Source organism: Podarcis erhardii (assembly GCF_964252035.2).
Source record: "Podarcis erhardii genome assembly, chromosome: 15".
Lineage (NCBI taxonomy): Eukaryota > Metazoa > Chordata > Lepidosauria > Squamata > Lacertidae > Podarcis > Podarcis erhardii.
In genome coordinates this window covers 16299230-16327156 of record NC_138505.1, presented here as the reverse complement: position 1 = coordinate 16327156, position 27927 = coordinate 16299230, and the positions used below count along the sequence as shown (strand labels likewise).

General features: G+C 44.8%; 3 protein-coding genes across 6 annotated transcripts; 2 read left to right on the top strand and 1 right to left on the bottom strand.

Annotated features, from left to right (window-relative positions):
- Positions 1-1143: 1143 nt before the first annotated feature.
- On the bottom strand, positions 1144-13182 carry CCT3 (chaperonin containing TCP1 subunit 3). The gene is made up of 14 exons (XM_081842716.1): positions 13045-13182; positions 10328-10389; positions 9601-9651; positions 9410-9472; positions 8731-8827; positions 7857-7974; positions 7098-7284; positions 6410-6559; positions 5677-5809; positions 5497-5578; positions 4607-4787; positions 3504-3749; positions 2978-3109; positions 1144-1550 (listed from the first exon to the last, which is right to left on the bottom strand). The coding sequence occupies exons 1-14, from the start codon at positions 13073-13075 to the stop codon at positions 1443-1445; spliced, it is 1641 nt and encodes a 546-aa protein (XP_081698842.1). The 5' UTR covers positions 13076-13182; the 3' UTR covers positions 1144-1442.
- Positions 13183-13347: 165 nt separating this feature from the next.
- On the top strand, positions 13348-19443 carry TSACC (TSSK6 activating cochaperone). Of its 2 annotated transcripts, XM_081842718.1 has the most exons (6): positions 13352-13610; positions 15976-16059; positions 16163-16230; positions 17280-17309; positions 18307-18465; positions 18881-19443. In XM_081842718.1, the coding sequence occupies exons 1-6, from the start codon at positions 13537-13539 to the stop codon at positions 19105-19107; spliced, it is 642 nt and encodes a 213-aa protein (XP_081698844.1). In that variant the 5' UTR covers positions 13352-13536; the 3' UTR covers positions 19108-19443. The 2 variants fall into 2 exon arrangements, with proteins under 2 accessions (XP_081698843.1, XP_081698844.1); XM_081842717.1 differs by lacking the exon at positions 15976-16059 and having other exon boundaries at positions 13348-13610; positions 16162-16230.
- A 1885-nt stretch (positions 19444-21328) lies between these two features.
- Positions 21329-27635, top strand: SSR2 (signal sequence receptor subunit 2). 3 transcript variants are annotated; one of them, XM_081842635.1, is made up of 6 exons: positions 21329-21410; positions 23078-23232; positions 24496-24594; positions 25327-25435; positions 25762-25839; positions 27118-27635. In XM_081842635.1, the coding sequence occupies exons 2-6, from the start codon at positions 23078-23080 to the stop codon at positions 27226-27228; spliced, it is 552 nt and encodes a 183-aa protein (XP_081698761.1). In that variant the 5' UTR covers positions 21329-21410; the 3' UTR covers positions 27229-27635. The 3 variants fall into 3 exon arrangements, with proteins under 3 accessions (XP_081698761.1, XP_081698760.1, XP_081698759.1); XM_081842634.1 differs by having other exon boundaries at positions 21357-21410; positions 23043-23232; XM_081842633.1 differs by lacking the exon at positions 21329-21410 and adding an exon at positions 21514-21534.
- The last annotated feature ends 292 nt before the right edge of the window (positions 27636-27927 follow it).

Sequence of the window (27927 nt, the reverse complement as noted above, 5' to 3'; positions counted from 1 at the left end):
ATGTGGGGCTGCCCTTGGGTCTAGTTCAGAAGCTGCAGCTGGTGCCAGACTGCTGGTGGGGGCATCTGGCCAAGAACATGGGATATCTTTGTCTGGCTGCCTATCTTCTACCAAGCCAGATTAGTTTACAAAGTCCTGAACATAGGTCCAGGTTACCTTATATATACCCCAGCTCCACCAGAGATCATCAGCAGGAGCATCACTGGCTGTTCCCTAAGTTGGTGAGGCTCATTTGCAAACAAGAAACAGCCTTTAATTTTATCAGCCTAGTATTGTAGGATACTCGTCAATGAAGATGCAGCAGGCCCCTTTTGTTTCAACTTTTAAATGCCTTTGAAGTTTTCTATTCCACCAGGCCTATGCTGGTAATTAAAGAGTACATGATGCAATTTAAACTTGTTTATATGGTTTTTACATTGTATGACTCTGAAGACAGTTTGGAAACTTCAGCCAGTGCCAGGTTGCTCTCTGGGGCAAGACAGTTTGAGCATATTATACCGATCATGGGTTGACTGTACTGGATACCAATTTGTTTCTGGGATGTTTGTAAATTGTTCTCCAACATCTGACAATCACGCCAAACTGGATGTAGGTATATATATATGCAATTAGGACCACTGAGGAAGATCTGAGGGTCAAAATGCATTTGGTAACAGTTTTATGTCCACTAGTTTTGTATGTTGCATGAAGAACAGGGTCTCTATGATTGTTGGGCCAGCACTGTGGAGTACCCTCTCAATATGACCACCTCACTATATGCCTTCTGGTGGTTGGTGAAGACCTGGCTTGTTTAAGTTGTGCTAAACTGGGGAAAACTAAACTGGCAATCTGTTCTGCTTACCAGTTCCATAACGGTTTTATCATACCTTTGATATGGCATCAATTAATATTGCTTGATGTTAACTGTTTGGAGTTCCCTTCGGGGAGGAAAAAATGGACATTTTCAAAAATATTTGACTGTATCAACCAGGTGCTTAAGATACATGCACAAGACAGATGAGTATGGCTGTAGCCCTTGCCCAAGGCAAGCCTGGCTATGTTGGTGCAAAAAGTGTGAAACTGCTCCAAAGCAGCTGGATTTGAGACCACACCACAGAAAGAAGTCTCATTACAGCTATGGACAGGAAGAAGTGACAAAGAAAATTGATCTATGAATGTGGTGACATTTTTATTAATAAAGCCACAAAGAAGCTACAGTATATGTTTAAATAAAGCGTCAGTGTCTCCTTAACAGAATGGGGGTAACCAACACATCATTGGCCTTCCTTTTTCCTCTCCGCTTCAAGCTTGAAACAAATCGGTATTTGGACACTGACTGCCCTTGAACTCAGGTGTGGGAGGGGGGAGAGAAGAAAAGCAGCACTCAAAATCAATCCAGGTGGTTTCCATGTCCAGCTATCCCAGCACATGGCTTTCCCTATAGCTTTCCAAACTCCACAAAGTTACTCTTGGGGTCCATCTGGGGCTGCAGGCTGCTGCTGGCTTTGATCATCTCCTTTCTTCTTATGGCCGGAAACAATGTCATCAATACGCAGGAGGAGGACGGCAGTCTAAGGTGGAGAAAACTTTTTGTCAGTAAGAATAATAATATTGGGAGAGGCAGAATTCCCATCCTATACTCCTGTGATTTGTAAGGTAACACAAATTGCTGCCAACTGGTCTTTATACTATGGCTGTATAGATACCATACATTTAAAGCACTGCCCCCGAAGAATCCTGTGAACTGTAGCTTTACAAGGGGCACTGGAAATTGTAGCTCCGAGGGGAAAACTACAGCCCCCAGGATTTGTGTGTGCCTGTACTTTAAATACGTTTGTGGCATCTGAGACATTGAACTTTAAACCTGGTACTGTACAATGTTGGCTCCAGGAATTTCATCGAAGCTCAGATTCTATCCAAATGCCCAATTTAATCTTGCATGATCCTAGACTTTCTCCTTGGTGTGCCCAATACCAACATATAACTGGATGTTCACCATTCATTTTTTCCACCCACTTCACAAGCACCAATTAGAACACTGTTTTTACCATATTGGCCTGAATATATGCCACTTTCCCCCATGTGGAATATGTGTGGCTTATATTTGTGACCTTATGCGGCGTACCAACCGCCGCTCCCAAAGCTTCCCTGGCCGTCAGGGGGAAGGGAGGGGAGACCGCCAGCAAAGTGTTGTGGCTCCCCCCACTCCAGAGAACAGCCGGGATTGTGGAGCAGCCACGCTCAACCTGCCCGCCACTCCCAAGCCTTCCCTGAGCTGCCTAAGGAAGGGAGAAGGTGGAAAGGCCGCCAGCAAAGCAGCCCAGCTCCCCCACCCACAGGAAGTAGCCTGGTTATATATATTTTTCTCCTCCCCCTTCAAATTTAAAGGTGTGGCTTATTTGCGGGTGCGTCTTATATTTGTGCCAATATGGTATATTTTATAGATTACAGCATGTCCTAAGACAGGTGGGGACATGAGATTAAAGAGATGGGCATCTAAAATAAAAATATAATGCATCCAAGAAAGTCAGACTAGCAAACTAGGCCATCTTTTCACTCTCATTATCAGACTTAACCCAAAATATATAAAAGGGTTTTTCAAAGATGTTCAACGTGGCTGAATAACCCGTTGGCCTCCAGATATTGTTGGCCTCCAGCTCCCAACAGCCAGCATGGGCAACACTCAGGCATTATGTGAGATGTACGTAGTCTGAAGGGCTACAGGTTCCCTGTGCCTGATCAACAGGCTTAGAGAAGCAAGAGAAGCAAAGTTGTGGGGCAGCCAGTGAGAATTCTTTCAGTGTTCTTGTATGAACATGGCACATAGCAGCAGACTGCAGAGGGAAGAAAGCATTCTCCCAGAAGAGAACTTTGGAATAAAAATTTCACTTGCAATGAACAAGGCAGACTTTACACCCACTTCTTGCCACAGACTTCTTTTGGCAGGGTAGTGAAAACTTTGGCTTCTGTGGAATCAGGCATGTAGTTTCTCTCTTACCTCTACGGCTGTCTTGTAGGTCTGCAGCTTGACAGACAAAGGCTCCCATATACCCAGCTCCTTCATGTCTGCCAAGGCTCCAGTCTCCCCATTTACTCCCCAGGTCTGACTGCCTTCCTGGGTGTGCTTGGCCTGTAAGGAACAATAGAAAGTCCTGGTGCAATGCAATATCAGAAATGCCCGATTTCTACTTATTGATTCAACTGAACAATCCAGTTGCCACCCACCAATACCATGATTCTGAAAAGCAAGTAGTTCCAAAGGTCATGAAGCAGCCCTGTGACCATTCCTAAAGGATTCCCATCTACTCAGCTCATGCTCACTCCCAGCTGATGTAACATTTCAGGTTCAAAACTCACAATCTTTTCTGGAATGATTTCTAGGGCCTCTGAGCAGACAGTATCATTTCTACTCTGCACAGAGTACCTAGCACAATTCTTGCTTTTGGCAATCTTCAGCTATTAGCTGCAAGGAAAAAGGAGAGGAATCAGATCAGAACAGCAGCAACAGCAAACACATCCCTTACCCGTAGTGAAGTGAGTGTGCGGATGGTACTAGCGCCACAGTTCTGGATCAGAGTCCTGGGAATGACTTCTAGGGCCTGGGCAACTGCACGGTAGGGCCACTGCTCCACCCCAGTCATGACCTTCGACCTCTCTGTCAAGGAATGAGCAACGGCCATCTCAGAAGCACCACCTCCCGGCACCAGTTGAGCATCAATCAAGACATTCCGACAGACCTGCATGGCATCCTGGAGGTTGCGCTCCACCTCCTGCAAGAAAGGGGAAGAGGAGAGAGTGTAAAGGTTCACATTTCATGCTTAGCAAACCGGTGAACATTTCAAAGGGGAGATGGCTGTGGATACAATAACTAAATGAATGAAATACGGAAAGCCTCTCGTGAGGGGAGGCTGCTTGGTGCAGGCGTCACTGTTTTCACCTTGCCTTCTTTCAGACAAAATCCACTGAGCGCAAGCAATTCCAAGGCATTTCTCTATAAGGAGCAACAGAATGCGCCAACTATTCCTGATGCAGAAATACACACAGAACACCCTCAGGGACTAACCCAAGGACAGGCTATTCACACGCATTACTCTAAAACCTTTTTATTCTTAACTGAATTTTTCTCCTGCCCTTCCTGCTGAAGGATCTCGGGGCAGCAAACACACCAACATTTCAAAAACAAAAAAGTTTTAGGACTACACTCAAAACAAGTGCCAACTTTAATTCTGAAAACAAACAATGCACATAGAACCATCAGGAGTTTGAAAGATATTAAGTTTCAGAGAGCTTCTTGGAAGTGATCTAGACTAGCCATCCTCAATCTGCTGCTCTCAATATGTTTTCAACTACAACTCCAATCATCCCTGACCATTGGCCATGCTGGCTGGGAATAACAGGAGCTATCCAATATATCTGAAGGGCACTATGTTGAGGAAGGCTGGACTAGATGTTCCAGAGAGTTCTTTTAAACTCTCGACATTCAAAACAGGTTGACATAGATTTGGATCATCTTTAAGTGATTCAATTCCAAAGTCACATCTCTCCTGTCTCCCCGGGGGGGAGGGGGGGAGCCCTGAACAAAAGTTTTTGTTGCCTATCTGTCTCCTATTAATGACTGGGTGCTTACCGCCAGAATCTCTTTGCTAGCGCCCCGGAGCATAATGGTGCAGGCCTTGGGATCCTTGCACTCAGTGATGAATGTAAAGTACTCGTCCCCAATTTTCTTCACTTCAAAAAGTCCTGCCCCAGTCCCAACATCCTCCTCACGCAGCTCATCTGGGCGGCTGACAATACGAGCCCCGCAGGCCCTGCAGAAGAAGAGCAAAAGACACCACTCCAATGCTGAAGCTCCACACCTGCACCCAATATTCCTTGGAGGACAGGCATTACCAACAGTTTCATTTTCTTGCTAATGGATAATTTTGAAGAGGGGAAAACTGGGTCTCAGAACTGCTGGGAAATTGTGTCCTTATCTGCTCTTCAGAGGATTGGCAACCCTTCCTTCAGGACACAAATCAAGCTGGCATGTAATCAGCTGCATGCCTAGCCTCTCTGCCTGGTTTCAGATAAGTTTGCAGTTTTGAAGGCCAGGCAGTGAAGTTTCCTCCTCCAATCATCCGTGTTTCCTACTAGTGATGTTAGGAAGCTTCTAATCCCTTACTCCCCCCCCCCCAAGCTGGCTTAAGGCATAAAAGGAAGTTTCCAGAACTTAAGCATTCTCCCATGCTTCCAAATTTCCCCCAAAAGATATATACAATCCTGACTAAACAGACAGAACATCAGAGCTTTCATCCTCAGCCAGCATGTAGTAACAAGGAGGGAGAATAGAAGAATATCTGGCTCCTCACCACTATGCTCTGCCCTAGCTAAGATAGCTGCTACCCTAAAGATTAAAAACAAACTGATGGAATGCAAAAGAAAGCACCCTTGGCATGCTATCAAAAATATGTTCCTTCACTTCAGCATTACCAGCTTGTATTGATAAAAAATCAAAAACAAAATCAGTGTTGCAATCACCTTGCAATCCGGTTATTGTCAGTTTTCCTCACCCGACGTATGGCTGTGATATTGGCTCTCATTAGGAAATGTTGTGCCAGGTCTGAAAACAAAAAAATATTAAGTACAATGCAAAGGCAGGGAGGTGAGAAGATTTTAATAACCAGATGTTTACCCACAGAAATACACTTTGGTATTTACCTGAGATTCCCTTCTCTGTGATGATGAGATCTGGTTTGACTTTGATCAAGTGCTCGCACATCTGATGAATAAACTCCTCCTCCATCTGCAGAATGCGAGCAAAGTCCTCCTCACGAGTTATTTCAATGTCAGTCTGCATAAAAGAAGACAAATGAGATTTATACTCCACTGGGCATATTTGGTTCTTTCATAAACTTTTGCTTATTTTATTATTTGCTGCCTTTTAGGCCGAAGCATCCTCCACTAACTGGAAAGTTAAATATGCATCCTCCACTAACTGGAAAGTGTATCTCCTGACCACTTTGACAATATAGAATGCTTATAATTCTCTTAAAAGAATAAGAGGTACATAAAATGGTGGGTCAACTTTTCCCAACCTGATACCCTCCTGATGTTTTGGACTACAACATCAGCTTCAGCCAGCACACTGGGAGTTGATCCATTGATGGATTTATGTTTTCTTGTACCTTAGAAGGTAAAGTTAACATAAATCCATCAATGAAGACTGCTGAGGGCATGATGAACCTATATCATTTGATCACAAATTATAATCTCAATTATTGTTTAGATGGCTAGCTCTTTCTTTCCTTTCTTATATCTTGAATTGTATCTTTTGTATTCTGAACTGATAACAATAAGAATACAGTGTTTAAAAAGATGTGAAAAGTGCTTGGGTTCAACTCATTCCAGCCCTCAGCACTAAAGAGCAGATGAGACTTGCAGCCCAACATACCTGACTCTCGCCTTTCTTGTACTCCAATGAGCAATCCAGCAAGATGATGCGGGGGTTCTTGATGGTGCGACGCATCCGGGGGTGAGTGATGTCTTTATTGATCATGACCCCACGCAGGACACATGAATCCTCAATAAAGCCACCGGGAATCTGGATGAGGCAAAGAGGATACCCACAAGTCAGGAACAAGAGAAAAGTGGGGGAAAGGCAAACTCTTTTGTATTTGTTGCTATGAAGGCATGTAGGTGGTAATGCATGTGGATGTGTTTTATTATAACCTTCCCTTTGTTTTGATTGTAAATATGCGGCTTAGTCATGCTGGCCACATGACCTGGAAAACTGTCTGTGGACAAACACCAGCTCCCTTGGCCTGAAAGCGAGATGAGCGCTGCAACCCCATAGTCGCCTTTGACTGGACTTAACCATCCAGAGGTCCTTTACCTTTTTACCTTTTATGTTTTGGTATTGGTTATAAACTGCTGTATGCTTTAAACAATATTCTGACTCTGAGAGCAAGGCTCTTCCATACTTGAAAGCAAATATGACTCAGAAGGATCAATCTATATTCATTCTCTGTATTTTTGTTTGTTTATTTCACAAATGTAAGATGGTGTCAGTGATTCCTAAGGGGCTTCAAATCATTTTCTTCCAGGCCTTCAAAAAGCAGTACATTTTTTCCCCTTTGTACCTTTTCTACTTTGGCATATTTCTTGATGTCGATTTCCTTCCTGCCATTCTCTTCAAACTCCACTGTCCTGACTGCATCGAGAGCAATGGTGCAGGCCAGATCTGACCAGCGACTGATAGCCTTTGTGCTGATAGCACTGTTGATTATTTTAAGCATGGCTTCTCTGTTGCCAATGTCGACTGGAGTGCTGCAAAAACCAAGCATAAAGCATGTCATCCAGAAGACAAATAGAATAGAACTTTACGCAGTTCACTGCTGGCTGAGCATGCTAGTAGACTTTGGGGACAACCAAAGACCAAATCAAAGCACACTTGAAGCAGATTGGATGGTCATGAAGTTCTCTGCAACTGCCCCAGCTACATGTTTCAACTTTATTTTGATTTGTAATGCTTTGCTCTTATCAAAGATGCTTAAACCAAGTCAAGTATTTCATCTACTCCAATACTGTCCATTCTGACAAGAGAACTTCAAGATCTCAGGCAGAGAACCCTGGGACCTTCCACATGCAAATAATTTAGTGTATCATGTAAATAAGGGTCCCTCCTCAGAAAGGAATAGACAGGGATCAAATATGAATTTGCACCTTGATGCACAAACACTTGGGCAAAGTGATGATCACAACTACTCTTGCCTCACTTCTACCTAGCTCTGGGCTTTTCATTTGCCTTCCTGTCACATCCCTCAGGTGTCCAGAGATGGGTCTTCAGATCACCTGCCCATCCACCATATTCCGCTCTACTTTTCAGCTTCCCTGCTCACCTGATCTTTTTCAGAGCAGTGATCATGTCATCCAGAGCTTTTCGGTATGCACTAATGATCACTGTTGGGTGCATCTGCTGCTCAAGGAAGTGCTCTGCAACTGACAACATCTCACCGGCTAAACAGCAAACAGAGAGCAGTTAATGAGGATTTCTGCAACGCTTCTGAACTGCACACAGTAATGAACTACAGTTAGCACAAGTTATAGCCAGTGACACAAATTAGTCAGAGCCTCTCAAGACCTTTATCCCCAGTTCTCCCCCAATGATCGCTCTGCCAGCTGGTACAAAATAGAGGCAAAAACCAGAAGTGTCATCAATTCCAGGCATGGAGGAGAAATAGTTCCTTTTGACAGCATGTGACTCACACTGGGCTAAGACAGAAGTACTGAGCTAGACTGTTGCTAATAATGCTAGACTATCTGATTCTTTCATGTTACAAACTCTATCTAGGTTTGCTCTCTTGGGAATGGATCATATTGGGGAGAGCCAACACCTTTTCATGTTAAATTGGCTTCATTAATATGCAAGAACCTATGAACATGTTGTTTTTTTTACAAAGAGCTGGCAAATCCAAATGGTACCCCTCACCATTTAACACGGGGTCAAAGCCAGAGAGATTCTCCTGCATGTCCCATTGAAATGAAAAGGATCTGTGAAACAGAATTACAATGCTCTTGTGTCCAGACCCCATTCATTCAAACAACAGGTTGCGTCCAGTCCTCAATATTTCTTTTGTCTCCAACACAATGATACCCACAACACCTCAATAGAGGTGAATCGTTTGTGCCCATTTAATGCACCAACATGCTTCTCTGATTTATGGTTTCTTTTGTGCAGGCAGGCATACAAGAGCATACACAGAGTGATCTTACCAAGTATAATCACGGATGTGGTCCCATCGCCCACCTCTTCATCCTGAGTGCGGCTGATTTCAATCATGGACTTGGCAGCTGGGTGCTGGACCTGAATCTGTAAAGGAAGGAAGGAAGGACTCATGAACAAACCTTGCATTCTAGAGCACTCCTGCTCCCTTATTGAAACCTCCTGAAACACCAGGGGGTCTTGAATTAGACCTACATAGAGATGGAATGGGATTACAGGACAGGGTTTAATGCTTCACTATATTGGCCGTGCATCCTGTTCCCAGTAGGGAACAGGATCATACAGCCAAGGCAGCAAGATTAATCCCTATTCATCATCTGGTGAGCAGAGTTTAAAGCACTTCCCAAAAGCACTGTTTGAAGCAGATTGTGCACTTCTCCTGCGAGTGGACAAGAGAAGCGTGCAAGTTGCTTCAAACAGTGCTTTTGAAAAACAATGTAAGGCAGCCCCCATACTCCTGTTTCAGGTGGAATAAGAGCATGAAGGCTGCCCTAAAGTGCTTCTCAAGTTAATTTTGGGGCATTCCCATTAAGAGGCACTTCCCACTGTTCAATTTCACAATTCTTCAAATCATATGTGGCAAGGCTATATATTTATTTCTTAGGCTGTGCCTGCCTTTTGGCTAAGCCCTAAGAAACTACAACTCCTGTGAGCACCAAGGAGACTTACTTCTCTAAGAATAGCGTTGCCATCATTGGTCATAACTATGCCACCCATTGGGTCCAACAGCATCTGCATTGGAGATTTAGAAACACTTATGTTAGATTACATGGAATGCAATATCAACAAAAATAAATGTGTATTCAGATTCTCTCTTTACTGTGAATTAATGGAGCAATGATGGGGAAAAGTATTCTCACCTTCATCATGGCCCTTGGTCCTAAGCATGTTCTGATAATATCAGCAATGGTCTGAAATGGAAGGAATTGATAAGGCAACATGATTTTAAATGAAAAGCTTAGGTACATCCTTGATAGTTACGCGCTGAATTTCAGAAATATTATGAGACACAAAATTAGCTACTGCCTGTCAACTGTAAGCCTAAGCATGCTGTGATACTATGGAATATTCATAAACATTCCAACATCTGCAGAGGAAGCTGTTGCCAACAGAACACTTAAAAACAGGTCATCTTCTGTGCAGGGAGGGAAAAGATCTGTGCAGGGAGGGAAAAGATCTGTTTGGCTAGGAGACAGGAGAACCGTGCGCTACTGAAAGGAAGTGAAAAGACAGTGAACTCTGGAGACCATGGGGAAAGGCTTGACAGTTCTGTTGCAGCAAATATTAAATCAGCAGCCTTCAGTCTTTTCAGACCCAGGATCCAACTTTAACCCAAAACTTCAATGAGGGACCACTTCTATTTTGTTGTGTTTGTGTGTCTGCCTCTCGTCTCTTTTTAGACTGACCAAATACAGAAGAAGGAATGCTGGCAGGAGAGCTTTGTGTCCTTGATGAAACTTTATTTAGTAGGCAATGGTTAAAAGTAAGAAAGTGTTACCCTCTTTTTATCTGGTTACCACCCACTCCTGTGTGCACTTTTAACAGGCTGTCTTTCACATCCCCAATGCATTTTACAGAAAAATATACCTTAGCAGCATTAATATTTCCGGTCTGGACTTTTCTGCCAGTCTCTCGCTTTGTGTTCTGACCTAAAGCAAACAGAAAAACAATTATGAAAATCATCTAATACAACTCGTTCACAAAAATGCAGGCTCTCTTTCTTAAAATTTCTTTTGTAGGCCTCCCATTTTCACCCTAACTACTTCTTTCGTTCACATTCATTTCTCCTTGTTTTCCTATTCCCTCCCCACCATAGGACTTTAGAATGGGCCCAGTGCAATAATAATCTGTGACTTCTGCCACAAATAGCAAATTCCTATGCATGCTTAATCAGACATTAATCCCACCATATTCAATGAGAAGTATTCTCAGGTAAGAATGCATAACAGCACAGCATAGGTAAATAAAGCATGTCTGAAAGGAACAGAAATGGAATATTACACAATTTGTAGCAGGCAATGTAGGAAATCACTTCTCTAGTAGCCAAATCAATCATAACCAACCAACCCTAAATGGCAATATAGTTGCTTGTGATGTTCCTGCACTAGCAAGGCTTCTGGGATACCCATTTTTGTCTTAAGGGCTATATGACATGTAATTTCCCTCCCAACAATGGTCTAGAATGTTCAAATGCTAATGACAGAACATCTTTACTGCAACAACTCTACAATCGGCATACCACAGTAAAAACTGTTACTAATTGGGGGTAGTTACTTATTATTATTTATTTCATTTATGAGTTCTTTCCACGAGTCCTCCTGACTAAACATGCAGTTGAAACAATTTGCAGTTAAGCAGTACAGTATATAAATTGTTAAATGTGTAAAATAAACACACATTGCTAACTGCTAAGTATCTACTTTCTTTCTATACATATTAATGTTCATCTATCTATCTATCTATCTATCTCTTTAAGAAAAGGGCCCTTTAAGAAACAGTTTGCAGTCAGACAGCTACAATCTCCATTCCCCACACCCCAACAAAGACAGGAAGTTATATTAAAACATCCAATAACTATGACGAGCAAGGAAAGGGCTATCACTGGCTTATTCAATTTTCAACTACATTCATTTGACTCTAGGGAGAGACCAAGGGAAACCTAACTCCTGTTGTCAATGACATGGGAATGTATTGTATGATATTTGAGCCTGCAACAGAAAGCTGATTTAGGGAACTCTCTCAACGCACACACTTTAAGCGTATCCCCATTTCAGATATTTACTCCTGCCATCTCCACACCCCTGCTATCTGCTGCACACATGTGGCGTGTTCTGCACCAGAAATCCACACCCATATTTGGAAACTCTTTCTATCCACTCCGATAGTGTGTCAAATCTCACTTTGATTCTCCTTTTATGAATGAAAGGAGGATCCAACAAGATCAATCCAATAGTAGAGCAAAGAATCTAGTAATCAGAACAAAATAGCAAAACCAGTCTACTGAGAACATTTTTTTAAAGGAGGCAGGGCGGTAGAACCGAGGACATGGACATCAGGAAAAGAACAGAAGAATCAACAGAGTCAAGACACCAACATTAATTCCTAGTTCTGTGTGCTGCCTTAGGCATCTTAAAATGGAGAATATTATGAGTAAAGCGTGAGGGAACAGACAGTGATAAAATGTGAAGCAAGGCAGAATTCAGTGAAACAAAGGTGGGTAGGAAGAAGAGGTGTTTAAAACAGCGGGAGAAGAATTATTGGGGGGGGGGGCATATTTGAGGAGACTGATGAAGGGTGCACCCTCCATGCAAACAGCTTACTGACAAGAGAAGGCACATCCACAATATACGCCCAGCTTGAAACACAATGGGGTACAGCAGTTCAGGACCCTAAACCCTATTAAGGCTCATAGTAGCTCAACCTAATACACAGTCGATTATTAACTGGGAAGGCAGGAGGCGGCATATAAGAAGCAGGAAATTATAGGAAGATTTAGTAGAAGCCCCCCCCTATACACTTTTTGAGTATGGAGGGGGGTGTTAAATGAAATGGGGCATTCTGGGAGGGGTTTGGAATGATCAGGAGAAATGCCCAACACATATTTTGGGGGGGAAAGGGGAAGATACAGAATTTAGGAAATTGTGGAAGAATGTGAAGCAGGGCAGTATTCAGTGAAACATAGGTGGGTCGGAGCAAGAAGAGGTGTTTTAATACAGGAGAAAGATTATTTGGGGGGCAACAAAAAGGCCTCTTAATAGGCACTTTTTTGGAGGGAGGAGGGTATAAATGAAGGAGAAGGTTGCTGAGGAGAATCTGATGGGAAACAGGAAAGGTTCCTATTACACACTTGGTGTTTTGTGGGAGGGGGACAAAACAGGAGCATCAAGGAATATGGGTAGTTAAGAGGGGAAGGGGGTCTCCACAACATACTTTCCAGGGAGGGTGTCCAGAGATAAAAAAGGCGGGATATATTTAAATTATGGGGCATATTTATTATACAGTCGGGGAGGCGAGACAGAAGCAACCAGGAATGTTGGGGTTCAGTTTATACTGGGGGGGGGGGAGCTAAAGGAGGCAGAGAATTATATGGGGAATTTAGTGCGAGGGGGCAATAATAAGGAGTGGTCTCCAGCATATACTTTTTGTGCATATCTGAAAAGAGATATTATGGGAGGGAAGTGGGGAAGGGTGAGATAACCGAATTAAGGGGGTTTTCTGAGGGGGGGGTCTTCGTGGGGGTGGCAGAGCAGGGGCGGGGTCCATGGAGGGGCTCCTCTCACCCACCCCCTTTCCCTCAGACTCACTGAGCACGAGGACGGGGCGCTGGCCCATCATCTTCACGGCGAAGAGTGAGGGAAGCCGGCGCGGAACCTTCTGGAGGAGGAGAAAGGAAAGGAAAGGGAGGGGGAAAATGCCGTTTCACCGCGCCCGAACAGCCTAAACTGACTGCTGTGGCTGCACAGCCAATCAGGGCCGGAGGCGCATCAACCGCCACCAATGAGAAAGCGGGCTCTGTCACCATGGCCCCGCCCACCGCTCTTCCACCAAGATCGGTTGATAGTACAACGGACTACTCACGCTCTCCCCCCCCGCCCCGCCCTTCGCGTAGCGCGTGCGGCGCTTCTCTACCAAACGGGAAAAGCAATGCGCTTGCGCGTCGTCTTGCCACCTTATTCACTCCGCCCCCCGCTGGACGCGCCTGCGCAGAACGAAAGCGGCAGGACGCCAACTACGCCTGCGCACAGTTCTGACGGAGGCGGAAGTGCGCACGCGCACGGGCTCCAGTCAGCGGTTAGATGGATGGAGTCTTCACACCGGCGGTCGCTGCAGCACTTGCCGCGCTCCGACCCCGCGCAGTCGCACCCCAGAGGCGAGTTTTGGGGAAACCACAAAAAGGAGCTCCGGAGTCCTGACTGGCCTGAGCCTAGGCATAATGGGATTTGTGGTCTCGTTTTAAGTTCTGGTCAGAGGAGCATCATGGGAGTTGAAGTTTCAATCCGGGCCCCATTCACTCCCAAGCCAACCCTCGCCCATCCTCACCGCTGAGCATGATGGGAGCTGTAGTATTTTCCCTGGCGAAGATGCCCTTTGAGCTGCCAAAGTGCAGCTAGTTAGATATTGAGCTTTCTCCAGGGTGAGATATCCTGGGAGACGGGTTATAGGGTTGGATTTTGCTGCATCCTCTGGTTCATTTTATTTAAAGAAAAAGAAAATTAGGCCACTTTTCAGCTGAGAAAACATCATTACAGAGATCAATACAAATAAGATCTGCTTTTAAAATATACGACACAAAAGGAAAATAAATAAGGTGGGAGAAAGAAATAAGCAAACTCAGTTTCAGATTCTTAGTAACAAGTTTTACATGCAGCACGGGGCCAGCTGCAGGCACTCTATAAAAAGATTTAAGGCTGAGAATGTAATGGTTAGAACACCTGGTGAGTTTGTGGCAGAGACAGGATGCAAGGCCAAAATAAATAAAATTAAAACTAATCCCTAATAACAGTGCATAAATTGGAAGTTAGGTAAGTGCCAGGTTAAAAGTTATTGGAATATTTTCACACACCCCGTTATTAAAATTAAGCAACACACACACACACACACACACAATGTGCACACACAATAGATTGCAAAAGATATTGGAAACTGTCCATTATAGAGCAAAAATAATGAACCACATTTGTTTTATTGAACATATGGATGATACCTAATCTTACAAATCCTAGTACAGCCACACAGTGGTTATAAGTGAAAACAAAGTGAAAAGTCTAATAGCCACACTCTCTTCTCCTCCTTCAATGTATCAAGTATCATGGCTTGTGCACATACTGCATGATAATGTGCATTCATTGCTAAATACAGGCACCTTTGGGAGGTGCTATACATGCCATATCTTTTATTTTATTAAATTTATATACTGCACTTCATCTGAATATCATGTCATCCCCATTTCGTCTCTTGTCACATGCTATTTGCCGATCGATCTAAGGCACATAATGCAGGAACAGTTGCAATCCGTTTTGGGACGAGAACTTGCTTCTCAATTTTGCTGCCTGTATGGGTACACAGAGAGAGCACTTTCTCAGATTCACCTCCAACTGGGAGAGTGACAAGATAAGCAATTCACCCCAGAAAGCAATTGACTGAGAGAGGGAGAGAAGAGGCCGCGTGGGTCTGAGGGTGTGTGTGTGTGTGTGTGTGTGTGAAGGAATCCAACCTCACCAGTTTAGAGTGTGGGCTGTGCCTCTTGCATTGCCACTTTCTCATAATTAAAAAGATCCTCCCCTTCCTGCATTGCTGGGGGCTGGACTAGATGGCCCTTTTGGTCCCTTCCAATTCTATGATTCTTGCATTTTTGCTTGTCTGAAAAGAAAATCAAAAAGGATGAACCTAGTTTAACAGTAACTTTATTTATTTGTTTATCACATTTATATCCCACCTTTTTCTCCAAGGAGCTCAAAGTGGTGTACATGGTTCTCCCATTCCTCATTTAATACCCACAATAACCCTGTGAGGTAGGTTGGGCCGAGAGGCAGTGAGTGACTGGCTTAAGATCACCCCAGGGATTATGTTCTCCTATAGTCACCCATGCAATGTTTTGTGCAGTGTCGATGCATACCTTCCATCCTGCTTTGCATTTAGCCAAGGTGCTATCTTGGACTTCTCCATCTTTTTATACCTGGAAGAAGAGGAAGAGTGGCTGGTCAGCAGTTGGTAGAGTTTGCAACTCCTCACAAACACATTCCCAGTCTTGCCCAGAATGTAAAAACAGAGCACAGTGAGGGACAGTCAGTGATTGTTGTTATTATTGCTATTATTATATTTATTTCTAAAGTAATTAAACTCTAATAGAATTACAACAATACAAGAAACCAACCGATTAAAACACAGATCATAAAAACAGCACCGCCCTATCAAAAGCCATTTCCTTTAAAAAATAGTCTGTTTCCCAAGGCCTTTCGCAATACAGTAAAAGACTTCACCTGCAGGCAGAAAGACAGCAAGGAGAGAGGGAGTCTGGCTTCTTTAGGGAGGGAGTTCCAAATCCTGGGAGCAGCCACCAAGAAGGCCCCTCTGACTAATGAGGAGGAGGTGTCCCCTTTGGCCAGGATGCAGCAGGACAAGTTCAAAAGGCCTACCTAGGGTTTGTCTTCTGAGGTTTGAAGTGGCTGCCAGCCCAGGAAAGCGAGTGCACCCTGTTGAGTATGCTCTAATCTATCATTTTTGTCCAACCGCAGCAGTATGAAACCAGAAAGACACCGGAAGACCATCTTGGCCTTAAATAAGAAACATAAGGCTCTCCCTCCAGTCCATATGAAAGGGGAGTTGCTTTCCAGTCTTGGACCTCTTTTTCTTTAACCCTCCCCAACCTGGAAACTCTTGCTTGTGATACTAATAACTATTTTCTTCCTCTCCTGTTCCAGGTAAGAGTTCCAGTCCCGTTCGGATGGAGCCAGATGTCAACCCCCAGGATGAGAAGCAGCATCGGAAAAGTAGGTTAGACCCACATCAGACTTTCCCCTTCTCCAGCTAACGTTTTAAACCAGGGATAGATAGGGAATTTTTTTCCAGCCCGGGGGCCACATTCCCTCATGGATAAACCTGTGGGAGTCACATATCCCTGGTGGGCAAGGCCAGAAGCCAAAAAGCAGGCAGGGCATCTACTGTGACTCTTACCTTTCGTACAACCACATAAAAGTTAGAGGTCTGTAAAAACACCCCTCTCTTTCACCCAAGTGAGCAAGATATATTATCACAGTCAGAGGCACCAACTTGCCTACGCTGTTAAGGGGGCCTACATTGCCCAATGTGCGGCATCAAGCAATGTGCTGCAATACCTCCGTGAGCTGTCCCCCAGCTGCACCCCTCAGTCTTTGTGCTCTACACACTAGTACATGTACACACACGCAGACACTGGGGTAAAGAGACTTGGCAACCCTGTATTAGCACTTGCTGTTTTGGTAACTGCAGTACCACTAGGGCTGCCATGCTTTTGGGGAAATGGGAACCCTAAGTACCACTTCCTGACCATCAGCAGGGGAGGTGATGCTACAGCCCAGGAAAGAGCAGCCCAAAGTTCCCTCCTGTGGCAAGCTGCAACATTGGTGCCAGAAGTGAGCTGCATGGCCCCTCTACAGTCTCAGTTTGAGACCCTTTAGTATCTTATGGATGTCACTTATACCATGTACCTCTTAAGTTGTGTTGGCAGCCATGGCACCAGTCCTAAATTCCCTGCATTCTTATGTGCCTTATGGTGAGAAAAACGTGGCGGCTACACCCGAGGCAATGGTGGCCACAACAAGCCATAGAGAAAGCTAATGAGGTGGAGGTAGAATAAGTTCTGCAGATTTATTAAAAGTCCCAGAGCTGACTTTGGAGGGTCAGATAAAAGTACCTAGCAACTTTTCTCCCTAGACGAAAGAGACAGCAAAAGTATGGACTCTATATTTACAGAGGAATAAAATGAATATCTACTAAATAAAAAGAGCAACCCATTCACCCCCAAAAAGATCCATAATAACTATAATTTTATATTTTTCAGGTACACCAAGAAGATCTTCACAAGTCCCACGTAAGTGTTTTTATTTAGATATCTTTGCCCCGGGTGGGGGGGTGGGTGACCCAGCCAAACTCAGTCAATTTCATCTGGGTTTCCAGTGATTTGAGTTTTTTCAGTCAACTGCTTATTGCTACACCTTTTAACAGCAGTTTGAGATGCAAGAATTAACAGTGAAGCTTTTCCTGGTACACAGATAAAAGCAATTGCTCTCTTGTTGCAATCTGCTGCTTTTATTGGTAATAGTACAGCAGCAGGAACAGTTTAAAAGTTATTACAGTGGTACCTCTGGTTACGTACGGAGGTCCGTTCTTAACCTGAAACTGTTCTTAACCTGAGGTACCACTTTAGCAAATGGGGCCTCCCGCTGCTGCTGTGCCGCCGCCACGCAATTTCTGTTCTCATCCTGAAGCAAAGTTCTTAACCCGAGGTAATATTTCTGGGTTAGAGGAGTCTGTAACCTGAAGCGTCTGTAACCTGAAGCATATATAACCCGAGGTACCACTGTATTAATTTATTATATTTGTATACTGTCCGTCATGTGAAGATCTCAGGGCGTTTCACAGCATAAATATACAGAATAAAACCACAAAGTACATATTAAAAACAACAAAACCAAAGAACAACCCCCACCCTCCCTCAAACTCATTTAAAATGACATAGACAATCAGCCAAAGTTGATGCTGAAATCGGCTGCCACCCATTCAGTTCCCCTTTCTATCTGTGATATCAGCATTTTAAGTACTGGTACTTTCCCTGTTTTCCCTCACACAGGAGGGAATGTATTTTCCAAGATAATGCCTACTACTCAAAATAAATTACGCTTCTTGCACAAAACAATTTTTACATCCAAATGCAAATACATGCAAATTTAACTGCTTAATCTAATTTCAGCGACTAACCCAGCTCATACGATTAATAAACTAAGATGACTTTTAACGATGTGAGAGTTGATCCCAGGATTCTAGAGATCTTGGCCATGCAACCTGATCCACTCTTTCTCTCTCAACAGGAGAAGACTTTGATGGTCCTCCACCTCCTTCTTTTAAGCCTCTGTGTCCGGCCAAGCCCTCCCCCAGTTTCCTGGAACTCCCATCAACTCAGTGGAGGCCCAGCCCAGGCCTGCCATATACCCAGACAGCTCGGATCGGGAAGGGAAAGAGACATTTCTGTAAGTTAGGGGAAACCCCTCATGCTTTACATGCATGTGGGCCCTCATCTTAGAGTAGCTCCATGGCCAAAAAAGTGGACATCAATTTGTGCAAACATTGCGTACACATCTTTATATGTAGAGATGCATATAATATTTGTATGTCTGCTCAGTCTGCTTTGAGTGACTCACTGACCCCTCCCTTCCCCTCTAGGGTTCTTTATCTTGTTCCCTATCCCCCACTTTTTAAGTTTTAATAAAATGGAATCAAAAGTACAAACAAACAAAAACATAAGCAAGTTTACAACGCAGGTTGTATTTTCCAAATACAGTCATACCTTGGAAACCAAACACCTTGGCTCCCTCTCTTTGGAGAAAATGTGGATGATTCAGCCAACCTCTGCCTGTTCCCTTCTCTCCTCCTCTCTCTCCCCAGCCCCTGAACATCAGCCCCAGGAGTGTTTTGGCCTGCTGGAGTGCATGCACAACAACATCCAGACACAGACGCAGATCGCACAGGCACAGCTCTCCCTCCTCGAAGGCATGCGAGAGTCCATGAACATCCTCCTTGCCAGGCAGGAGAAGCAAAACCAGGAGCGCCTGGGGCAGTCAGATCAATGCACCACGAAGAGCTCAGCCTCCTCTCCCAACCCCACCAGCTAGCAGCCTTGGCACATGCCCTCCTGTCCAACTCAAAGCTCTCCGTCTCCCTAGAGCCACGGTAGCAAACCTCCTGTCCTCCAGATATTTTGGGTGACATTTCCCATCACGTTGGCTGGGGTGGATGGTCATTGTGGTCAAACACGTCTGGAGGGCTGCCAGGTAGGTAAAAGCTACCCTAGAGCAACTGTGTACCTATTCCTACCACACACTGCGACAATATACGATTTCCACAGATTAGCAATGCTTGTAAAATTTGATTTCTTTTTCTGCGCTGGCTGGCAGTATTATGTGGTGTGGGAAGAGACAGTGATTCAAAATAAACATGGTTGTTATAAACATGGTTCTGCAGTGTGATCTTTTTGGGAAAGGTTCATGATGAGTAAGACAAGCCAGGCCAGCTTGCTCGCCCAATGCAATTAAAAAAACCAAGAACATTTTGCTCTAAATAAAAGGTGGCAGCTAGGAATGAGGGTGTTCTTTGGGTTAAAGCAGGGTTGGGGAACGGGCTATCTCCCCCACCTCCTGCAGGCCAAATTTGACAGGAGGGTGGGGCAAGCCACGTGTCAATCACCTGATGTCACAGTGACATCAGGCAACCCCTTTTTTGTCCATTTGCAAAGTGCTGTGGGTGAAGTTTTCCACAGGGCTTTGCCAATGCTGCCAATCAGATGCACGGAGTGAAATCTTGAATTGGTTGGCATACATCACACTGGGTGGGTGTGGAAAAATGAGTTCAGTGAGCAATGAAATGCAAAATAGGCAGAGGAATCGGTGATTTATCTGAACACAAAATAGTTACAGTGACCAATTGGATAGTTAACTGTCCAAATGAACAGTTCTCCAAACGAAGAGAGGTAAAAAGTGGAGTCCCCCCAAGGATTGGTATTGAGTCCTGTGTTTTTTAACTTGTTCATAAACAATCTAGAGTTAGGACTTAGCAGCAAAGTGGCAAAGTTTGCTGATGAAACTATATTTTTTCAGGGTTGTTAAAAAGATTGCAAAGAGCACCAAAAGGACTTCTCTGAACTGAATGAATGGGTAGTAAAATGGCAAATTCAATTCAATGTAAACAAGTGTGTAGTGATGCATGTGGGGGCAAAAAATTATTAATTTCTCATGGGGTCTGAACTGGTGGTGGCAGAAAAGGAGTAACACCTTGGAGCCTTAATGGATAGCTCAATGAAAATGTCAACCCAGTGTGTGGAAGGCATGAAAAAGGAAAATTTCATGCTAGGGATCATTAGAGGGATTGAAAATAAAACTGCCACTATCAAAATGTTGTTATACATATCTAAGACCACATTTGGAATAATGTTCTGGTCACCTCCACTCAAAATGGATATTGTAGACTTGGAAAAGGTTCAGAATAGGCTCAGGAGAAGGATGGAGGAAAGATTGCAGCTTTTGGAAATGGCTAGTTTAGAGAAAAGGCAAGAAAGAGGTGGCATGATAGAAGCTTATAACACTATGCAAGGACTCGATGGGCCACTGATCTGATCTAGCAGGGCTCTTCTAATGATCTTTCGTGTTTTTTGCATATTCTAGCACCAAAACATAGCTGTCAACCTTCCCTTTTTTTGTGGGAAATTCCCTTATTCCAGCGCCGTTTCCCACTGCTTCCCGCTGCCATCTCGGATTGTTAGGTATCCCGTAGACTGTCCCCGGGACAGGTGAGGCTGCTGATCCCTTATTTTCGAGGCTGCTGATCCCTTATTTTCAAATCTGAAAGTTGACAGCTGTTGTTGTTTAGTCGTGTCCGACTCTTCGTGACCCCATGGACCAGAGCACTCCAGGCACTCCTGTCTTCCACTGCCTCCCGCAGTTTGGTCAGACTCATGCTGGTAGCTTCGAGAACACTGTCCAACCATCTCGTCCTCTGTCGCCCCTTCTCCTTGTGCCCTCCATCTTTCCCAACATCAGGGTCTTTTCCAGGGAGTCTTCTCTTCTCATGAGTTGACAGCTATGCACCAAAATAACCTGAGAGCAGGCGGTAAATGCCAGATCAGGTGCTGGTCTCTGGCAGCCACAAGAGAGGAGGTTTGTTGTTGTGCTCGGGACCTTCCTATGGGCATCCCTCTGGTTCATCTGGGAGAACAGGATGCCGAGCCAAATGGGCCACTGGCATCCTCCAGCTTGTCTCCATATAGGTTCTTAAGCAGGGGCTGAGGACTACATTTCCCAGCGAGCTCAGCGGCAACGCGAGGAAAGTACGCACTGCGCGCGCGCGAAAGAGAGAGGCGGGGTTCCGGCCGCGGGGAGTGCTGACTCTCCCTTCCGTTCTGCTGGCAGCTGCAGGAGCCGAGGTGGGCGAGCGCAGAGGGGGAGGGCAGGTGGTTTTGGCAGGCAAAACCGGGTTTGGGGGTCTGATTGGAGGACAGCTTTGGATGAGAAAGGGAAAGAGAGGGGTTTCCAGTCGGGGAAATGCAGGTTGATTGGAGGAGGGGGGTCTATTCTGCCCGGGGAAAAGGAGGGCGATTAGAACTGAGTGCTGGGTGCAAGGAGGTTTGGCAGAGAAAGTTTCATTCATTCATTGACAGCAGTTGTGTCTCATCTTCTTTCCTCCAAGAAGCTCGAGGTGGTGCACGTGGGTCCCCGTCCCCCCGTTTTATCCCCAGAAGAACCCTTTGAGGTTGGTTAGGCTGAGAGGACAGTGAGGGCCCCCCCCCCCCAAGTAGTTTCATGGCCAAGTGGAGGTTTTGAACCCTGGTCTCCTAAATCCTAGTCCATATTTAATCTCCACCACAACCGTGTTAGGTCGGTTAGGCTGAGATTCAGGGGCTAAACTCAGGGTCATTCCCTTAGTGAGCTTCCTGGCCGGGTGGGGATTCGAACCCTGCTCTCTCTCGGGTCAAACACTCTGCTACACAATATTGCCTCTTTTCATGGAGTGAGATTCTGGAGAGCAGCTGGCAGTCAGAATGACCACTTGGCGAGATGAACTACTACTATTACTACTACTGTTTATTGCATTTTTATCCCACCTTTTGCTCTGTGGTGTTCAAGGTGGCGCACACCATTATCTCTCTCCTAATTTAATCCCCACAACAATGCTGCGAGGTAGGCTAGGCTGAGAGGGATGTTGACTGGCCCAAGGTCACCCACTGAACTTCATGATGGCCAAGTGGGTATTAGAACCCATGTCTGTCCCAGATCCTACTAGACTGATGCTCTAACCACTACATCACACTGGCTCTTGATGGAATCTTATCATGGGGCAATTTCTGAGTAATTGGGGAAGGGTCCTGACAGAAGGAAAAAAGAGGACGGGATCACGGTAGAGAAAAAAATCAGAGTATTTGGCATTCAGTTGAGGGGATCTCAACTATAGGATAAACTTGTGGTGTTGGATTACAGGAAGCAGCATTATATAGACAAAGTTAATAAATAAAATTCACTTTGCCCAGCATTCCCTTCTCTAGCTCAGCAGTTCCCAAACATTTTCCTCCACGGGCCAGATGAAAATTACTGAGGGTCTTGGCAAACTGCGTAAATCGGTTTTATTCCTGTTGTAGCAATTGTAATCCACTGTGCTAAGATTTTGTATGGTTCTTAATTGTATTTTTACTGATTTATTGTAAGTCACCTGTTTAACTTTGGAGGCATGGCCATATTTCATTCATGTTTGAGCATGGATGCTCAAAGATCATTTATCATGGATTAGGGTTATACACTCTTTAGCCATCCCAAAACCATATTCATTTAGAGGCAAAGTAGGAGTTCTAATCTCTGTTTAGTAAGATGGCAGTGTTTTAATTGGTGAATCAGTTAGGCTAACCGATTAAAACAAAATTTCAATTTGATTAATTTGGCAGCAGGTTTTTAAAAATAAACACACATTTAATTGCTGTGCTGATACTGTTTCCCTTCCTCACACTTTAAACAGATTCACCATTCTGTACTTCACTTTTCCTCTACCAAATGATATTCTTCTTCAGGTGCAATTACAAGCCCATCCTCTTCTCCATTCCAGATGAAGCTGTTGATTCTTGCCGTGCTGGTTGCCACCTCCTCAGTCTACTGTGAGGAAGGGGCCAGGCTCTTGGCCTCCAAGTCTCTGTTGAACAGATATGCCGTCGAGGGCCGGGATCTCACTTTGCAGTACAACATCTACAATGTTGGCTCTAGGTAAATCCCTCATAGGAAAGGCTGGTGGTATCTTAATGCTCTTTCATGGAGATAATAATAATAATAAATTTTATTTATATCCCATCCTCCCCAGCCGAAGCTGGGCTCAGGGCGGCTAACAACAATAAAACAGTACAAAAGTACAGTACAAACAACACTCTAAAATCATTCGTTATGCCTTTGAAAAGTTTTTAAAAGCTGCAACTGGTGCAGAATGCTGTGACCAGACTGCAGACTGGAGCGGGTTGCAGGAAGCATGTTATTCTCTTGCCACTGACTACTAGTCTGTTTCTGGGCAAAATTCAAAGTGTTGGTTATAACCTATAAAGCCCTCAAGGGCTTTGGCCCAGGCCATCTCCCTATATGAACCTTGGGAGTGCACCTTCAACATCAGATGCATGGCTGGTGGTGATCCAAGAGAGAGGCTTCTGTGTGGCTGCTCCCAGATTGTGTAATTCCATCTCAAGAAAGGTTAGACTAGTTTCCTTTTTGTTATCCTTTGGCCGGCAGGCTACAACTTTCCTGTTCAGTCGGACCTTTGGAAACTAAGGCACAGACAATGCTGACCACTGGGCTGCTCTCGGAGCAAACTGTACTTTTAATTGCTGGTTCTAAATGTGTTTTGTTGTATTTTTAATTATTGTTTTTAGGTTGTCTTTATTCCATTGTATTTTGTAACTTTTTTAAATGTTGGAAGCTGTCTTGAATTCCAATTTGGAAGAAAAATTGAGTACAAATGCATTAAATCATCATTCTCATTATTTCTTTACCGTCATATAACTTTTTTGTAAAAAAAGTTACTTTCAATTTTTTAAAAATACTGGTAATCATTAAGGTTACTTGGCTAATCAAAAATTAAGCTGCTGTCAGCTGCATATTGATGGCACCCTAGCCCTTATCTCCAGGTACCTCCTGCCATTGGTCCATAATGTAGGTGTTAAAGAATAGCATTTGGGAATAAGATGGATTGCTATGGCACCTACACACCAGACTTCAGGGACCTACCCTCTGGGAAGGACAGGACACCATGGTTCTATGGCTGCTAAGAAATTCCGCAGAATCCATAAGATTTCACTCAACCTTTCCATCTCACAATACAAATCATCTGCCAGGGTGATCAAGGTAGTTTTAGTTCCAAACCCAAGTTGGAAGCCAGATTGGAAGGGATCTAGGTAAGGGTCCCACCACCCCACACACCCTGCCTTCAAATGGTGTCTTGTTCCTAATACTGTTATCCCAATCCTTTTATCTGCTGGCGTCAAGTGCTGCCTTAGAGGTGGAGTTGTCGGACGACTCGTTTCCTCCTGAAGACTTCGGCATTGTTTCTGGGATGCTCAATGTCAAGTGGGACAGGATCGCACCGTATCCTTTTTTTTGCACAGAGTGTGGCGGGGTGTGTGTGTGTGTGTGTGTAGGGGTGACAGTGGCTCTTTTTAGACCCTTTAGAGTCATAAGAACAGTAGAGCAGCCTGCTGGATCAGACCAATGACCCATCCAATTAATCAAACAATAGTTTTAATTGGACTTTGAATAAATGTGCGGTTAAATATTACTGTGTTGAGTTTTGTTGTGTTATTACCTTCCTTACTGGGTCGTGCAAACCGCTATTCTGAATGCAGGTAACTCACCACTTAAATCACCTTTAACTTGTGTGCATTCAGCTTTATGCATTTGACAAAAATAAAAAGGGGGCAGGCATCGGGGGGGGGGGCGGGCTTTGTCATTCCCACCCACCATTGCACTCAAGGTGTTTGGTCTGGTGCAACTTTGACTTTCTTGTGTTATCACTGGAACACAACCCCTGCATAAATTGAGTCGCCTGTAATGCTTTTTTTAGGATAGAGACGGGACATTGGGAATAAGTTTGTGGCACTATCGGGGCAGGGCCCCCCAAAACGTTTAGGTTTCGATCATAAGCCTCAGCAAGCCCTCGGGATTGTCCCTTATTTATCTTGAAGCACTGAGCAAGTGAACTTGTTACACACATGAGCAGTAAGACACAAACCACCCCCTGGTCTCTTCTCCCGAAAACCCCCTCTCTTCCTTTCCTTTCTGCTCCTGCGACACAGTGCTTCCTTAGCCACTGTCGCTCAGTGCCAGCAATGTGTCCCACACGGTGGTCCTGAGACCCCTGAAAGCCGGCTACTTCAACTTCACCTCGGCCACCATCACGTACCTGGCACAGGAGGGTGCCCAGGTGGTGGTAAGTAGCAAGTCTGTGGGGGCCCACAGGCTTTAGCTCGGCTCACAAGCAAAGGCATTCTTTGTAGTTACCACTGACCCCTGCCTTTCTTGAGTCCTATGACTTGTGCAGGGAAATTTGGGAAGGGTGTGTGTGATGGGAATTGTAGTCCAAAAGCAGCTAGAGACCCAAGTCTGGGAAACCCTGGGTTAGAGTTTTGTGGTGGTTGTTTGACAAGGAGACCTCGCATGACCGCAAGCACCATGGCCCTTCAGGAGAAAAGGCGGGGTATAAATAAATATATAATAATAACAAACACAAACCCCCTCAATTTTCTTTCTTTTCAGGTGGGCTTCACCAGCGCTCCAGGGCAAGGGGGGATCCTCGCCCAGCGTGAATTTGACCGGAGGTTTTCGCCACACTTTGTAAGTAAATAAAGCAGTGCTGTCAGCCTGCTCCAATACAACACTGGGGGCATTAAAAACATAAGAGCCTGATGGATCAGGCCAGTGGCTCATTTAGTCCAGCGTCCTGATCTCACAGTGGCCAACCAGGTGCCCAAGTGGGAAACTTGTAAGCAGGACTGGAGCACAAGGGCACTTCCCCCTCCTGTGGCTTCCGGCAGCTTCCATTCAGAAGCATTGCTGCCTCTGACTGCGGTGGCAGAGCTTAGCCATTGTGGCTAGCAGCCATTAAGAACAGGTTTTAGTAGCCGTGTTGGTCTGCCATAGTCGAAACAAAATAACAAAATTCCTTCCAGTAGCACCTTAAAGACCAACTAATTTTGTTATTGGTATGAGTTTTCGTGTGCATGCACACGTCTTCAGAAGTACAGTGGTACCTCAGGTTAAGTACTTAATTCATTCCGGAGGTCCGTTCTTAACCTGAAACTGTTCTTAACCTGAAGCACCACTTTAGCTAATGGGGCCTCCTGCTGCTGCCGTGCTGCCAGAGCACGATTTCTGTTCTCATCCTGAAGCAAAGTTCTTAACCTGAAGCACTGTTTCTGCGTTAGCAGAGTCTGTAACCTAAAGCGTATGTAACCCGAGGTACCACTGTATATACTTCTGGGTTTCACCGCATGCGCAGAAGCGTTCAGTCACATTGCGTGCATGTGCAGAAAGGCGCCTCCAGATATGAAGTTTTCGGGATGCAGCCGGGCCTCCGGAACGGATCCTGTTCGTAACCGGAGGTAGCACTGTATTATTTATGTTTGTTATATTATCACTATGCTTGTGTTTTGGAACACTATAATATAATCCTCACAGTCACAGCTTTTGACTAGCACAGTTTTTCCCAGACTTTTTCAGGCCGCCATCCCCTTGGTTCCATTAACTAAATCCCCAGTGTCCATCACTCTATAAAAAGCGCTATTCAGAATAGTGGTGTGCACAACCCACTAAGGAAGATGTGTTGCTAACAGTTAGTTGCACATCTGTTCAAAATCTAGTTTAAATCTAGTTTAAACTATTTAGTTAAATGACCTCAACAGAGTTGATGAACTTGATCCTGTGATGCCAGCTTTTCAAAGTCTAATAGCCATTTACACCTCCAGCTGCCCCCCTTACCTCTGTAATCCCACTGCTTCCCAGGGGGTGCTGCCTCCCCCCCCCCACCCTTTGGAAACCACTGGACCAGCACAATGAACTTGTTGAATTGAAACGACTAATTATTTCCCCTTCACCTCCTTTTCTTTTATAAAGCTGGATTGGGCAGCCTTTGGGGTCATGACGCTCCCCTCCATCGGCATCCCTCTGCTCCTCTGGTACTCGAGCAAAAGGAAGTATGACACCCCCAAGAGCAAGAAGAACTGAGCTGCGCCAGGTGGATTGTGTTCCCCTCTGCGGTTCTAGGGGTACTCGGGAGCGACAGCAGAGCAGCCAGCATTTCCAAACAAATTGGGGTGTTGCTCTTCAAGAAACAGCTGCCGTAAAAAGAAAAACCAACCCATCAGTGAATTAAAACAGGCCCCATATTTTCTGCCAACCCTCCTAGCCATTCTGCTGAGGGATCCGTCCAGCCTCAGTGACGGAGGTTCCACCCCTCTTCCTTCTCCGCGTCAAATCTGCTCTTCTTGGCCACAGGAGGGCACTGGAAGGAAGCGGAAATATCAGAGCCCTAAGCGTGAAGAATTAGATAATCTGTCAGAGAAATCTGTTGTGCCTCAGAATGGTGTGCGTGTGTGTTTTTTTATCATGGAAAATAAAACACAAACTTTGAATCTGCTGTGATTTCTTTTCTCTTCCCTTAGCACAAAAGCAGGCCTTCTCCTACCTCTGGTGCAAGTGGGAAGGGAGGAGTTGTCGTTCAAAACATCTTTAGGGCACCAGATGGGTGGAAAGGCATTGGCACCAGCATGTTTTGAAGTGGGGGCACTGAACAGAAACAAATGGCATTGTTTGACCTGCGTCAGGTTCTGTAAAATATGTGCAGGCCCAGTTCAAAAGGATATTACTGCATTTTTCCATGTATAAGATGACCCCTATTTTTTTGAATCCAAAACTGAGAAATGA